Genomic DNA, 16,248 nt, shown 5'->3' with positions numbered 1-16,248 from the left:
AACTCTTTATTTACTATGAATCTCCAGCACTAGTCCCCTGTGTGTCCAAGTTGCTTTGTTTACATCCCAGGCTTTCACTGGGGTGAGGTCACCAAGGTGCGCAGCCGCAGCATAGCTGACGATCAGCTGTGTTTGTTTACACAAAGTTTGCCGCTCCTTCCCCCTGTCAGAGACACCTCTGTGCAATGGACATCCTCATGACCGAACCCTTTCAGACAGTCCTGCAACCGCTGACAAAAATCACTGGTTGCGTTGAGTTGGATGTCCTAACAAATGACTGTTTGCTGCTGATGTAAATAGGAAACTGGCTAAAGTGAACACCACACTGCTATCCCTGGAGGAGAGGAAGACTGCGTTGGAAAGCAAAGCAAACTACGGGTTTCCCAATATTGCGGTAAATTAAGCTGAAGAGAGAAGCCATTGCTAACTGCTGAGCTAAGTAACTAGCAGATCTGAATAGTGAGAAAGTTGCTAAAAGAAGAAGAGAGCTATGAGCAAGGGTAAATTTGAAAAAAGAGACGCATTGTGCTATATAAAATATGTTCCCTATGTTTACTTTATCTGAACAATTTCATTTATCTTTCATTTTGTTTTCACAGTCTGGCTCATCTCACAACTAAGCAGTCAGTACACATTTGGTCGAAACCTCAGCTGCAAGTCCGGATTTGCACAGTGTGGAAAATGACGTCAGTCCATCTGTATTTTTGTGTTTTACGATGGATCTTCTTACGGTGAATTAGCAAGGCTATTTCCGCTTATTAATACCATATTCGTAGTTTTCCAGCTGTCTGTAAGACATACTACGAGACAGTACAAAGGAACTTGTGTCCAGTGAATAAGCAGTTCTACTTGATCTTCTACTTGACACTTAACACAAGTATCTGTACTTTTACTTAAATAAAGAATGTGAGTACCTTTGCCACCTCCGGTTATAGTGATATCACCACCTACTGATCAGCATGATCAAATTAAGTTTGTATAACACACCTGTTAAAATGCCAGGTTTCTTTGATGTAAATGAGACTTCGACAAATCACCTTTAATGTGACCCTATAACCTTAATAATTCCACAAGAAAAAGTATTTTGGGGGGGATAAAAACCTTACAATAGTCTGGTTTCATACATATGCACAACCTTAAACTAATAATTTGTTGAAGCACCTTTTAAGTTTATGACATTGCTCAGTCTTTTTGGGTCTAACAGCATGGCACACCTTGACTGAGCAATCTTTACCCACTCTACTTTGCAAAAGCACTTCAAATCTGTCAGATTGTGAGGGCATCTCTTTGCATAACCCTCTTCAAGTCAACTCACTGCTTTTCAATTGGATTCAAGTCTGGGCCATTCAAAAATTTTAATCTTCTGGTGAAGCCATTCTTTTGTTGATTTGAAGGTATGCTTTGAGACAATGTTGTGCTGAAAGGTTACATTCCTCTTCATCTTCATTTTTTCAGCAGAGTCCTGAAAGGTTTTTTTTGCCAAAATTGACTGGTATTTGGAATTATTCATAATTTCCTCCACCTTGAATAAAGCCCCATTGCCAGCTGAAGAAAAACAGATGAAAAGCATGATGCTGCTACCACTATGCATCACATTTTGTTGTCTTTGCACCAAACATACCTTTTGGAATTATAACCAAAAAGTTCAACATTGGTCTCATCAGACCTTAACACATTTTCCCCACATGCTTTTAGTAGCCTTGATGTATCTTTTTCCTAAATTTAGGGAGGCTTGAATGTTTTTCATTGTAAATGGTCTGTATTTATAAAGCACTTTTCTAGTCTTGATGACCACTCAAAGCGCTTTACAGTACAGTACTTTACAGTTTGCCATTTACAAACACATTCACACAGTACATCTATGGGCAGCACTTTTTCTATGGGGGGCTATTCAGGGTTCAGCATCTAGCCCAAGGACGCCTGAGCATGCAGATGGGGAAGACTGGGATCGAGCAGTCAACCTTCTGGTTGGAGGATGACCACTCTACCCTTCAGCCCAAACATATGAAGAATATATAAGATTGTTCTCAGTTGTTATACATAACAACTACTTGCCAGAAATTCCTGCAGGTACTTTAATGTTGTTGTATGCCTCTTGGCAGCCTCCCGGACCAGTTTTCTTGTCTTTTCATCAGATTTGGAGGGGAGGGAAAACCAGTTTTTGGTCATGTCACTGTTGTGCCATGTTTTCTCCATTTGTTGATGACGGTCCTCACTGTGGTTGATGATATATCTAATGCCTTAGAAATCTTTCTTCTCCTGACTGACACCTTTCAACAATGAGATCCCTTTGATGCTTTATAAGCTCTTTGCGGATCAAGTCTTTGGTCTTTCAGGAAAATCATACTAGAACCACTGAACTTTATTTAGGGTTGATCAGTCACTTTAATTAATGGCAGGTGTGTACTGACTGCTATTTAACAGTTTGAAGGTGATCTGTAAATTCTTAACACAGCCACATCCTCAATTATAAGAGGGTCTGCACACTTATGCAGCCAAATTATTATGTATTTTTGTTATTTTTTCCCTAACAGATTTCAGGTTGTTTTTCAATTGAATTGTACAGGTTTTATGTCATTAGGTGAAACAAGTTTTGACATGATTTTACTTTTTATAACAACTGAAGCTTCAGAGCTTCTCCACTGACCGAATTACACACTTGTCTTTTCTCTCTTTTGACAGTTACAGTTATCCGATCTCCAACAGCCCTATTGCTTGGGTGCGTCAGCAGGTTTGGAATTTTGCAACTCAAGGGGCAAGGCCAAGGATTTGGAGATTGTAAATAAATGACACGCCTTTCTTATTTATAAAAACAAAACACAAATGACATAAAAAAAAATCATTTACTTTAAATAGATTCAGTCTGATAGGCCAATTGTGTATACAACCTTTGAAATGCGGTACAATCCCTGTCTTCCCCATTCAGTATTCTTAAGTGTCCATGGGTAAGAAACTGAACCCAGAACTTAAACATTTAGAGTGTGTTTAAATCCGACTTATCATCACTTGAGGTAGTATAATAGGGCTTGCTCTCTAAGTACATTGTGTGCATGCACAGCAGTGCCACTAAAAGAAGCATAACTAGATAACTAGGTAATTTTTACTTCTCTTTTTCATCAACAAAAATGGAAAGGGATTTAGATGTTTTTGTATTGTCCTTTTCCATCAATGATTGGGATTGATAATTGAGGAATTTTAACAGATTCATAATATCAGTTAACGTATATATATATATATATTTTTTTTTTTTATCAGAGTTGCTTTCTTTCGCTGGCCATTACAAGGATCGTCTGTATTCCTTGAAAATTTGTTTAGTCCATTAAAGTTGCTATCCATGTTAAAGTGCACACACACAGTTCTGAAATGGGTCTTTGACAGCTAAATGTAGTTTAAATGTACTGCTTATTGAAATGCAGAGCATTTAATGTTAAAATTATTTTAACCCACATCATGTCAACATGTTGCTGTTTCGGATTTGAGTTGATTATTGTGATTGCCCACTTATCCATGCACACAGTATACTCTCATGCAAATATCAGAGTGAGGGCAGGTGTTATGTCTATTTACCAGAGTCTAACTGCCTGCAGAGTATCTGTTATCAGTGAGCAAAAAAAAAATCTAAACGTAGATCCCTAGTCAACGATATTGCATGTTGATATCGTAACAATTAGTGTTTATTGACAGGTGCCGTCTCATCATTATAGTTTTCGTTAACAAAATGAACACTCCTCATATAGTGTAGTGGTACCTTGGAATGATGACAGCATCCTGGTAGTCCTCCAACTTGAAGGAGAAGGGGTTCTGTTTGGTGTACTGAGTGGTAGGAATGCCAGTGCGTGCCTCAGACTTCTCAATGTCCTCCATGAACTTAAAATCCATATCCAGCGTGTTGGAGTCCCCAACTGAACAAAGAGATTAGCCAGAATAAAGAGGAAAGTGGAAATGAATTGACAAGTTGAAGCCTCTCCAACATCTAAAATAAAATAAAAAATAAAACATTGAGTGTAGATCGACTCACCAACATTCAGAGGTAGAACGCAATAAGCAGAGTCTGCTAGCGTGGGCTTGAACTCCAGTGCAGGTTTCTCCAGGCGGAGTATGTGGGAAAAGATGTACTGGTGCAGGCGGGTAATGAGGTTGAGCTGGTTGGATGTGAGCATGAAGCCAGACTTCTGCAGCTCAATGGAGATGGTCACTTCACCTGAGCGAGTGTACACTGGGAAATATGGGATCTCGACAGAAGAAAAGCATCAATTACTATCCATGACCAATGATAAGAGAAACATTCTAGAGCTATGTCTTTGTTTTGATAATAAATAATGCACAATGTTCCCAGAAGTCAAACATATTAGCTGAGTCTCAGAGAGCAGAGGGAGGCAACATACTCGAGGTATGGGTTTGGCGGTAAGGATGCCAAAGCACCTGGTGGTGTCCTCCGGTGGGTAGAGCTTCCTCCTGCGGAAGTTGAGTTCATCTGGGAGAGGGGTGGTAAGGACCATCCCAATCACATATAGATAGTATATGTCTACAGCATAACTGTCCCTCAGACATACTGGTATCTGGAGAAGACAGAAGGTGATGAAGAAACTATTTACAAAATCCTGCAGGAGGATTTAATTTTCACAAAGCATGTTTAAAAACACTTAAACAATTAACAATAAAATGATCCATTTGGATTATTTCAATTTGACATTTCTGCCATTGTAGAGTACAACAAATGATAAACGACACATTTACCGAAACGAAAATCCACAGAGGGTGTGATGAACCCTCCCACTTTGCTTATGGTTCTTGTAGGCTGTGTCTGAAATCACTCACTAATCATATAGTGCACTATATTACGAGTTTGCCAATTTGTAGTGGTGTCCGAATTTATACCCATTGAATTTGGGTGCAACCATACAGTCTATGAGTGCAACGCTGTTTACCACTGAAACTCCAAAAGTGTCTTGTGGGCTTTTCATGTAGTTTGTGTGTGCTCTTGTAGAGCTCTCTTTGTGAGGACCAGTTTGAGCCTACATTTTGGCCGGCAGACTGTTTGGGGATTAAGACTTGGTTTTAGGCTTTGGGTTAGAATTAAGTTTATGTTTAAGCATTTAGTTTGGATGGTTAGGGTAAGAGGCTAGGGAATGCATAAAGCAAATGAGTGTCCTCCCTAAGACAGAAGTACAAACGTGTGCATGCGCGTAAAATGGTGGCAGTGAAGGTCCGTGCTGTCAGGCGCATAGAGTGCACTGGTGGGACCACCACCTTCAAACTTTAATATCCAATTGATGTCCCAGCATGGAGGTTAGGCTACCACTTATGTGTTAAGGAATCACTCAGATTGTTGTAAACATAAATACTGCTGTGACACATGTGTAATACTGCATGATGGATGCACTAGCACTGATAGAAGAGTATGCGAATAAAAGGAAACAAGTGTTCAGCAACTATGAAGATTTTCTGACCCACGATGATGACTGACTCATCAGCTGATACAGATTCTATAGAGCTGTGATCTTGGGTCTTTGTCTGAGTGCAGTAAACAAATACCACACCAACCCAGTACAAACAAGAACTCACCACTCTGGGTTAATTAGCTGACAGTTATGTTGGTGATACACCTTATTGTTCTCCTTTTGGTAAAAAATATATCATTGATATTAAAAACTGCACTACACATGTACACACAAAATAAAAATATTAATTATGTTTTATTTTACGATGACAATATCATTGTATTATTTTACTGGCCTGCATCACTTTTTATAATGTCATATGTTTGTCAATCAATAACACTCATAAAAGTTAAAATGTTTGATGCTTTAACATTTTAACAATTAAGAATATTTAATAATTAAGACTGCATAAAACAGTGGTGAAGCATACATTTCTAGTTAAAGGTATATCAGAATTTTGCATTCTTTACATGAGATGTCCATCTCTCATAATATGAGCATCCAAAAGGTCAGTCAGAGTGACAGTCAAAAGTATTTCAGAATTTCTCAAATGAACAACCCATAGGAATATGTTCAATGAATATTGGTTTCTTTTTATTGTTCATTATAGAGACTTATCTATTCCGAACATCCAGAAAGAGCCAGGTAACTCTGACTCTAATAAATGAAACTAAAGCAGAATTAATTTCTTACAGCTTTAGGGTAGCACTGCCTCCTTTTGGTAGAACCAGGCCGGCCTGGGACGCTGGTCTCCTCCTCATCATGAAGGTCCAGCTCCTCCTCATACTTGACAGTCTCCTTCCCCACAGGCATCAGGTGATCATCCAACTCACCTGAGAAGAAAGTAAGCAAAATAAGCAAAAAGCTAAAATAGATGTAGGGAAAGTTTCCCCAAAGATTACAGACGTGCAGTGTAAAAGTTCTACGGATCATGCATTTACAAAATCTCAATTCTGGTTTTACCCGTTTTGTGGAGTTTCTCACAGCATATTAGTGCAACAGCCTTCTCTGCTAATCTGGCACAGCTCATAATAGGACCCTGTCAATGAGAAATCCATAAAATGAATGAACATGAATTGACAAAGGGATTCATTTTTATTAAATATGAGGACGGACCGAAAAGAATATGTCGCATTAATGTGTACTGATGAACTCATATCAATCTAAAACCAGTATTATACTTTAAGCAGTAGCAGATTCCCCGTTACTCTCACTTTTACAATTCAGAGAACAGACAACAGCAAAACAGCATCTGTTTATGCATGGATGTCACCATTTTCATATGATTTGGAAAAAGGCATGCTCAATCCACTGCGATGTATGGAGCACATCGTCCAAGCATAGAATAAAACAAACAACTATGCATCTGTGGTGTCTACAGTTGTTAGGGTAGGCATCCACAGCAGAGACATTCTTAAAATTTATATATTCTTCCTCACCTTAACAGGGACTCGCAGAGGGGAATTGATGGGTAAGTAGAGTGTGGACTGGAAGCATCCATCCTGCATCTCCAAAGTTTTACATTTGGGTGCGAGGTGAGTGAATGGATCACTGGGTAGCCGAGCACAATACCTGAGCATCAGAAAAAAAAACATTTGTTGAAAACTGAAGCTGATCAATATGTCCTAAAGCTATCTTGATTGTGAACTGAGAAACATCACCAAACCTGTTAATGTGTCCAATGGCTGTGTTAATGGTGACCTGGGGACCTCCATCCTCAGATCGAAGCACATATGGCGGAAGGGTCTTGTCATCATCCAGAACCTGCTCCACTTCGAACTCACTTACCTCCACTGACTTGGAACACTTGTTCCTCAGGATCTTTTTAAAAGTAAAATAATTTTTTACTCATTCTGCTCCACTTCCCACTCCTAACATTACGAAGATACTTAACTACTCACTAAATCAAAATGTACAAAGACAAAGGATTACCTTCTCTATGGCCTTATATGTAGCGAGATCTTCCTCGAAAGCTTTGGTCCTCTCACTGTCAGCCAGCATTATGTAGTTGGAGACAGGAGCTCGAGCTCTGCCTTTGGATTGGACGTAGGACCTGTACTCAGTGGGCAGGTCAAATCGCACTACCAGGTTACACTTTGGAATATCCACACCTTCCTCCACAATGCTGGTGGCAATAAGGAGGTTGGTTTCATGAGCCCGGAATTTCCGGAGAACCTGAGGGGAAAAAAAGAAGAATGCTCTTCCATTGGTCATGCCTTTTAGATTTGCATCTCAGAAATCAACTTTCAGCTAACGCTGCCTAGCTGGACAATTAGAGTTAAAATGACAAAACTGGTACAGCCGTTAATTTTGTAAGTTATAATTAAGTTACAGCTAATACAATTTTATTTTCTATTGATATCTTTCTTCTTGTCTCAAACATTTTAAGTTCAATCATGCCTCAAACAATGTACCACAATCACAACCAAAACAATTCAAACCGGAGAAGTGTGTGAAAAATGAACATATATTCATGTGAATGTTATTTCCAAATGGTCTGTGTACCTCCTCTTGTTTCCTAAACTCCACCTCCATCTGTTTGTTCCTTGGCTGGTTTTTGCCAATGCTTTGACCAGTTATGAAGTTGCTGCTGATATAAGCCAGCTCTGGGTCCTGCTTCCCCGCCTCTTTGATAAGACTGAGGAATTAACACAGAATGAGATTGCATGCTAAGTATAACATATTGGGATAATAGTATATTTTTTCTAAGCTGCAGTGGAACAGCCCTGGAAAGATACTATTCCAAAAACATCATGTGAAATATTCTACATATACATTAGGGGTGTAACGGTACACAAAAATCCCAGTTCAGTACGTACCTTGGTTTTTATGTCACGGTTCAGTATGTTTTCGGTACGGTACAGTAGAAACAAAGAACACAATAACATTTAACTGACTTTTTATTTTTATTTTTACACCCTGGTCAACTATGGCTTTGTCTTTCTTACCTAAGTATTTTTTTTTTTAAAGTAAAACAAAAAATAAACCACTTTCATAAATATCCATTAAGGTGCAGCATTTAGAAAATTAAATGAACTTAAACTGCACCGTTATTGTATTGTAATTATTATCATTATTTTCATTTTTTTTATTCCAAAAAATTAACTTGTCCTCACTGTTTGCATAGGTTGATCCTGCTAGTACGAACAATGTCTGCTGTAGAGAACACTCTCACGTTAAGTACAGTGGTTTATAAAGGGCTTTGACTCGCTGTTTGAAATGTGGACAAGAGGAAACTTTGTAATGTGTTTGAACCCTGTGTTCTCAACAACAGAGAATGGTTGCATGTCCGCTGCTATAAAAACGCCTATGTCTCTCGTTATTGCTTTGACACAGTCTGAATTATTTGCAAGCAGCAGTTTAATGCTGAGGGGAGCTGGGTTTGCAGGAAACTCGTTTTTCCTTGTCCTTGTGTTATTCTTAAAGTAAGTGGATATCACTCTGGTGATGCTGTTTCAAACTAGTCGGCATGTTCAATGTGCTACCAGCTACATATCTGATAGAAGTAGCACAATGCTTTTGTACGATCCACTTATTTATGTCTGTCATCGTTATAGTTGACTTGGAAACTGAAGTGTTCCCACACAGCAGACTTAAAGGAGAGGTTTGTTTTTTTTCTACCTGGTCCTTATTTCCAGCATATGGTATGTAGATATACTCACCCATAAAGGTTTGGAGTAACTTGGAGTCCTTCGGACACTTTTAGATCCACACGCGATTGGCGTATATCCATACAACGCAAGGGATTGGGGCATCCACAATACAGCCTCTAAATAACGCATTATCTGCCGCAAAACTCTTTATTTACTATGAATCGCCAGCACTAGTCCTCTATGAGTCCAAGTTGCTTTGTTAACATCCCGGGCTTTCACTGGGGTGACGTCACCGAGGCACGCAGCCGCAGCTAAGCTGACGATCAGCTGTGTTTGTTTACATGGAGTTTGCTGCAGCTAGTTTTGCGCAACATGGCAGAATACTTATCAGGTGCTTTACTGTACAGTATTTTTTAAAGCAGCTGTGTCCTGGTGCTCGGGCGTATTCACCCGGTTAAAGGCTAGCTAACTTCAGCGGGCTAACGAACAGCCTCGGAGCTAGCGTTAGCTTAGCGAACCGAGGGCGAGTTGTCTTCCTGTTTAATCAACAAACCGGGTGAATACGCCCGATCTACATACCATATGCTGGAAATAAGGACCAGGTTGAAAAAAACCGAACTTCTCCTTTAAATGATGAGGGAGGGTCTTCAAACTCGACAGCACAACCGGTCCTTCACTAAAGTTATCCCACAGAATAAGTAAGCACACAAATGAGTTCCACACATTGACTCACAATATTCGTTCGGTACACGTGCATACCAAACCGAAGGGCCCATACCGGATATTTCCAGTTCGGATACATGTAACGTTACACCCCTAATAATCATACACACAGAGCCCCAGAGTCAACTGAATTCTGTGTTAAAAAGAGTTACACACAATTACATATAAAAATGGAAACAGCCAAAAGACATTAACTACACACTAAAGGCCAGCAACATCAATTTACTGACACAACATTATCTATTTTATACACTGTATGAAGTACATATGTGCATATATTGTTTATTATTATGTTTTAAATCATGTTTTAAAATGTCAATGTGGTGCATGTTTCAAAAAATAAATGTGTTTTAACAGAACATGACCTCTTTATTTCAGCAAACTTTATATTTCCATTAATTTTAGTAATTAAGAACTCTGTGAGAGTTAAAATGGGTTTAACACTTGTATAGTTCACAAATAATCCCATGAGGGTGCTAATGTCTAACACTATACAACTGTTAGGAAAGACTAACTCTGGTTAGAGTGAAGAAGTTTTACATTTTAACTCCAAAGAGAATCAATAATTACATTTAATTACTGTTATGGTACTAACTTTACAAAGAGTTAAATCAACAGTTTATGGTGTGGACCCATATATACCCTTTAAAAGAGTTAAAATCAACTCTGACAGAGTTAACCTAAAAGAACAAAGAAAAACAATTGTGTGCTGAAAAACTCATGGTGCTCAGAAATGCAAAATCAGCAGGAAAAAAACTTTGCTCTCATTTATAACAATGACGGAATTATTTCATCACTTAAAAATTGGATGTTTTAAATATTGACCTTTGAAATAATTGACGCAAGATCACAGGGCCTCATTTGCTAACCATTCTTAATTAGAAATTTCTTCTTAAGACCTACTTACGCAGGTTTTACGAGGATTCTGACATTAACCAATGTTTTCTCATCTGGGATTTGTTCTTCTGTAAGAATATAATCTATGCACACTCAAGAGCACTCTTACTCACACTTGACTACTGACATCTTTAAAGGAATAGATAACCCCAAAATTAAAATTCATGGAGGGGTGGGTGTTTGAGCCCACAAAACCCTTTTGGAATTTCTGGGGTAAACAGCATTGCAGCCAAATCCAATACAATGAAGTAACTGGGGACCACTTCAAAGGAAAAAAAATGACAGAAAAAAAACCTAAGATGCCTCCACACTATCGCAAGTTCTCTATGATGTCATTATGTGCCCCTTGGGCAAGAGCATAGAGGCGTAAGCTTGTGGGGTGTGAGCGAGCGAATGTGGCTCTGGGCTGAGGATAACAGCGGACATTTAGGCTAAACACGAGTCGAATGGATACTTTGATGACACCAAAGGAGCTGTATGGAGGCATTTTATTTGTGTTTTTTTCACGTTTGAAGAAGTGGTAACCAGTTACTTCAATTGTATTTGATTTGGCTGCAATGCTGTTTAACCCTGAGACTCCAAAAGTGGACTCAAGACTTTGTTCGGTATAGTGGTGAGTAGATAATAAGTGAAGTTTAATTTTTGGATGAACTATCCCTGGTGTGTAAAGGATCTTGAGTGACTCACAAGGAAATCTTGGGTTCCTGGCGCCTAGTAATGTTTTCCACAGAATTAGATTTTTATTTTCGAAATTTTTGCCACCACAGCAAAAAGAAACTGAATTACAATCTGTGTATATATATTCCTACATACTTTTTTTTCAGATTCATATAAGGCAGTGGTCACCAACCTTTCAAGCCCAAGATGAGGACACACTGCCCGTGTGAACAACAGACAACCAACACACAGCTGGTCAGCGGCGCAACCGTAGCCAGTGAGTCAGAGTGGGGATCAACAGCGAAGGTTTTACAGAACAATGGGTTGGCAACCAATGATATAAGGTGACTGTGACCTTTGACCACTCAAACAATCACTTTATCTTTGAGTTCAAGTGACAACTTATCAGAAATTGAAGAAATTCCCTGAAGCAGTCTTGAGTCTCTATTCAAGAAGTCAAAAACATGTTTTCGAGGCCACTGTGGCCTTGACCTTTAACCACTGAAATCGAATCAGTTGATCAGCGAGTCTGAGTGAATTGTACCAAATGTAAAGAAATTCCATATTGGTAGTTCTAAAATAGCACATTCACATTTGAAGACATTCCCTCGAGCTGATATTAAGATATAAGGTTGAGGAAAAACAAACTTTTTGTGAAGCCACTGTGACCTTGATCTTTGGGTATGTTATCAAGTGAATGTTTGTGCCACATATGAAAGGATTCCTTGACGGCATTCCAGAAGCACAGAGGCATAAAAACTAAATCTGTGAAGTGTGCTCCCTCCATTCTCCTGCTGACTTGCATCACTTTACACTTCAATAATAAACACCAACACTAATCAGAAATTATTAAGACCTGAAAGTACTTAAGTTTAACATGTTTGTTTGATTAGCTAGAGTTTATGAGGCACGCATTTTAACACATTGAAAAAGAGTCCACGCACACACAACAATACAATCCTAAAAGATTAACTAAATCATAACCATCTCATCCCTTTATGGAGCTGCTAAAATATTTATACAGTATGCACTATTACAAATCCCTGATGTATTCAGTGATGCATTTAGGAATTATTATTAGTCATACAATTGGTTGAAAGTAATGGTAATTCATTGGTCAAAATGTATCAGAAACCTGAAAGTACAACTCTCACACCAGAGTATAAAGAAGGAAAACATAACCCTACCGGTTGAGGACAACAGCTGTGTAACGCCTCTCCACAAAGATGATCCCACACAGGATGTTGGTGAAAGGTGAGGGAAAGTTGGATTCAGGCCTCTCTTTAGACTCCACCTCCTCATCCTCATCGTCGTCCTCTGAGTCACTCCAGGACACATAGTTGTCCTCGTTCCGATTGTTGTACCACTCCACGCTTTCAAACTGCTGCCGTTCAAAGGGTTTGTATTCGTGCAGGATCTCAAGCAGTCGGAGGACCTTGGGGGTGACATACTTGAGGTCCAGTGAAGCAGGGGAGAAGTGCTCCTCACAGAGAGCATGCACTTTGCGCAGGATGGTGTCAGTGAAGAGCAGGAACTTACGGTTGAGCTCTTCCTGCTCATGTTTGATATACTTTTGTAGCTCCCGCACCATAATGCCTGCCGCCTTATCTGCACACCAGGGCCCCAGAACGTGCAGCACAGCTCGGCAGTCACTAAGGATCTAGGCAAGATAGGGACAGTATAAACAGCCGTGTGATCAGATGTGGTGCTCTCCAGGTATGCATACTTTTCCCTCACTTTTAAACTCAGGAACCTTTACCGAGTCTTTTTATGAAGTCCTAAATTTTTTTAGATTTAAATTTAGCTTAAGGGCCTAATTCAATGACTAAAAAACAAGCCTTGAGATTTACCTACCGTGTTGATATGAATGTGTCTGAATACTGTCAGACTCCAAAGTATGTACTCAACAGAAACAGGATTATTGATATATGTATGGTTTATATATATATGTAATATGTAGTCTCAACAAGACATTAAAAAAAATATATAGATGAGATTGATAATTTATGCACCAACTATAAAGAAATGAGGATTGTGTTTTGATGTATTATGAAGCTGGTTGCCACTATGAAGCTTCTGGCAGTTTATAAAACAGGTGGCTGATTCCAGTATCTTTATGATAAAGGAGCCAAACTTAATGTTAAACCACAGGAACATGATGATATAGATTCCTCCTTGTATTCAATAAATCTTCCTCAATCATTGCTGTACAAAACAAAATGCTTAAATCAATAATTGCAGGGGAAGTTACAGGAGGCCAGATTAAAACCAAAGAAGTAGAGAGGCACTAATGGATAGGGATCGACCGATTATCGGTGCCAATTTTCAGCATTTTGACGCATATTGGCATCGTCCTTTTTTTAAATTCGACGGCCGATAAGAGATCAATTTCAAACCGGGTTATTTTGGCTCTGATGCAGCCTCGCCTCTCTGTCTGTAGTCTCTACTCTTGTCTCCAGCATTGTCCCACTCACAGCACCATCTGATTGGTTACACACAGAGCCAGGTAACAGCCAATCAGCAGTGAGAGCTGTGCATGCACACTGCAGTGCTCACACACACGGCAGAGAGGAGAAACAGTTTTGACGAGAGGAGAAGCTACGGAGAGCAGATATACGTTTCCAAGGTAAGTTAAGGAAGCAAACCTTCCCGAAATTGTAATAAACATCCCAGGCCTCTACAACTCACAACTACTAGTCACGTTACTGTGAGCCCAATAACGTTATATAAACATAAGCGGCAGCTCTGCTTGCTCGCAGTCCCTCCAGACGGGCTGCTGAACATATCGATATGGAAGAAGTCAGTGATAGTAGACGTATATTGTGTGTGGGTTAGACATCCAGTCCGGTAATAACGGGTCTCTGTGGGTGACGTGAGCTGAAGGTAGTGGGAGTGCAGGGTTTCCCGCAGCGCTTTATAGTTAAGGCGGCCGCCTTGACAACAACGGCCCCCCGCCTTGACTACGTCCCCCCGAAAATAAATAAATAAATAAATATTCCGCATCCCCGCATGCATAGACAGTAGGTTAAAATAAGGCCGCATCGCAATGAGGCAGATTAGCGGCATCTGTAGGTTAAATATGTTAATCCATCTATCATCTGCTGTAACTGCTGTAACTGCGTGGCAAGGCCAACATTTCTTTTTATATCGGGAAAGAAGCTAAATCCGACAACCGGATAGCATGCCTGTCGTGGTCGTGGGAACTACAGTGCCACGCCAACTCTTGGAGACTCAATTTTAGAACTGGGTGCACAACAATGACCTGCAAATATGCCCTCCTTTTTTCTTTCAATAATCACGTGTAGGCTATCCCGTCAAATATCACTCGTGAGCGAAACATTTTGTGTATATACATACGCTTACATTTTGTGCTGGTGCCCCTTACATTTTCAGTAAGGAGCACCAGTGTTACTAGTGGAAAAAGTTAGTCTGGAGCCCTGATTGCATGTTGCAATTTGGCAGAATACAAATTGAATTTAAATGAAATTGAAATCATGTCGACTATAGTACAACAGTATGACTTTAGGTGTCTTGGGTGCCATGTTGCCAATGCCCAGTAGTGCTAGCACGATAGATTTAAAAAATCTATCGTCATCGCAGTAAACGTGCTGCCATTAATAGTGTTCCATGCACCATGCATTCACACTTAGCATTTTAATGTATATGGCCAATCTGATGGAACCCTGCTGCCCTAAATTAAAGATTCTCTCTCTCTTCCTCTCTCCCTCTTATAAACAGAAACTTTGAAGTTCAAAGAGTATGGTATAGTCCTCTGACCTGTTTGGAAATTAATGTAGGATTGCGATCCTCCCTGTCAACAGATATGTTGCAATCATTCAGAAAGTGGAGAGCTTCATCCAGTTCCACCAGCAAATGGGAGGAAAGACCACTCTTGTCCACATAGGGGCCACAGTCCAGCACCACTTCTCTTGGCTGAGATGAGTATCTGAAACAGGTGGACAAACAAAACTTCAGCATACAGTGTTAAAAGTCTTCATATGTTGATTTCAGAAACTACTTGATTTAATGAACTGTAATCATGATCAAGATGGATTTTGACCATGCCTGATCCCATGTGGGGCCATGGCTATAGATGGAACAGTAACCAATTTTATAATTAACCATGGTAAAATACCCAATGGTTAGTATTACCGTGTGAAATTGTAATTATCATTATAACCACGGTTTATTACCACGGCATAAAGATGATAGTGAAAACTGTCCAGCATCAGAGAAACGGTATCCCACAACTTGGGTTTGTTAAGTGCATGCGTGAGGTTTGCTTTGTGATTGTTTTATTTGCTCGAGAGTTTATGAGTTAAAAAGAAATAAAATAAAATACAATATCTAAAATAAAACGAAAGTAATAAAATATTATTGAGTAGAACGGATGAATTAGAATGTAAGTAATACTGATCAATCATCCTATGCCTCTGCACTTCACTTATAACATTTCATACAAACCACTACAGTGAAAAGGTGTATATAATGTACATACTCAGCATTTACATTTCTTATTTTATTCTATTGCCTTATTTCTTTATTCTCTTGTCTACCTCATTCTTGGTAGCTGTAACCCCATTTCACATCTCTGACCACTTCTTTATCTCTTACTCTCTCACAATCTGACAAACCTTCTAGAACCTGCTGCTGCATTTGAAAGTTAACCACCAGATACTTATTTCTTCCATTCAGGATATGGGTGCTTCAGGCTCTGCTCTCTCCCTGCTCTTATCCTACATCAATGGCCACACTAACCAGGTAACTTGTAGAGGATCTGTATCGGAACTTGGTCCTCTCATTACTGGGGTCCCTCGATCATACCCAACTAATCCTCTCTTTTCCCCAATCTGAAACAGGTAGCAGCACAAATCTCTGCCTGTCTGACTGACATCTCTCAGTGAATGTCTGCACACCACCTGAAAATTAACCTCGAC

At 39.5% G+C, this 16,248-nt stretch overlaps 1 protein-coding gene across 2 annotated transcripts in view; it reads right to left on the bottom strand.

Annotated features, from left to right (window-relative positions):
• Positions 1 to 16,248, bottom strand: part of dicer1 (dicer 1, ribonuclease type III) — an 81,372-nt gene that overhangs the window by 45,889 nt on the left and 19,235 nt on the right. For both annotated transcript variants that reach the window (XM_020103070.2, XM_069536436.1), the window contains exons 7-17: positions 15,089 to 15,257; positions 12,499 to 12,971; positions 7,947 to 8,079; positions 7,374 to 7,616; positions 7,108 to 7,262; positions 6,881 to 7,013; positions 6,405 to 6,480; positions 6,135 to 6,274; positions 4,386 to 4,559; positions 4,019 to 4,232; positions 3,749 to 3,902 (exon numbers count right to left, since the gene is read on the bottom strand). In XM_020103070.2, the coding sequence (XP_019958629.1) occupies positions 3,749 to 3,902; positions 4,019 to 4,232; positions 4,386 to 4,559; positions 6,135 to 6,274; positions 6,405 to 6,480; positions 6,881 to 7,013; positions 7,108 to 7,262; positions 7,374 to 7,616; positions 7,947 to 8,079; positions 12,499 to 12,971; positions 15,089 to 15,257 (2,064 nt within the window). The remainder of the gene's footprint in view (positions 1 to 3,748; positions 3,903 to 4,018; positions 4,233 to 4,385; positions 4,560 to 6,134; positions 6,275 to 6,404; positions 6,481 to 6,880; positions 7,014 to 7,107; positions 7,263 to 7,373; positions 7,617 to 7,946; positions 8,080 to 12,498; positions 12,972 to 15,088; positions 15,258 to 16,248) is intronic.

The sequence above is a fragment of the Paralichthys olivaceus genome, chromosome 12 (genome assembly GCF_024713975.1).
Source record: "Paralichthys olivaceus isolate ysfri-2021 chromosome 12, ASM2471397v2, whole genome shotgun sequence".
Classification (NCBI taxonomy): Eukaryota; Metazoa; Chordata; class Actinopteri; order Pleuronectiformes; family Paralichthyidae; genus Paralichthys; species Paralichthys olivaceus.
The sequence above is the reverse complement of the archived record's forward strand: the minus strand, read 5'-3'. Positions and strand labels throughout refer to the sequence as shown.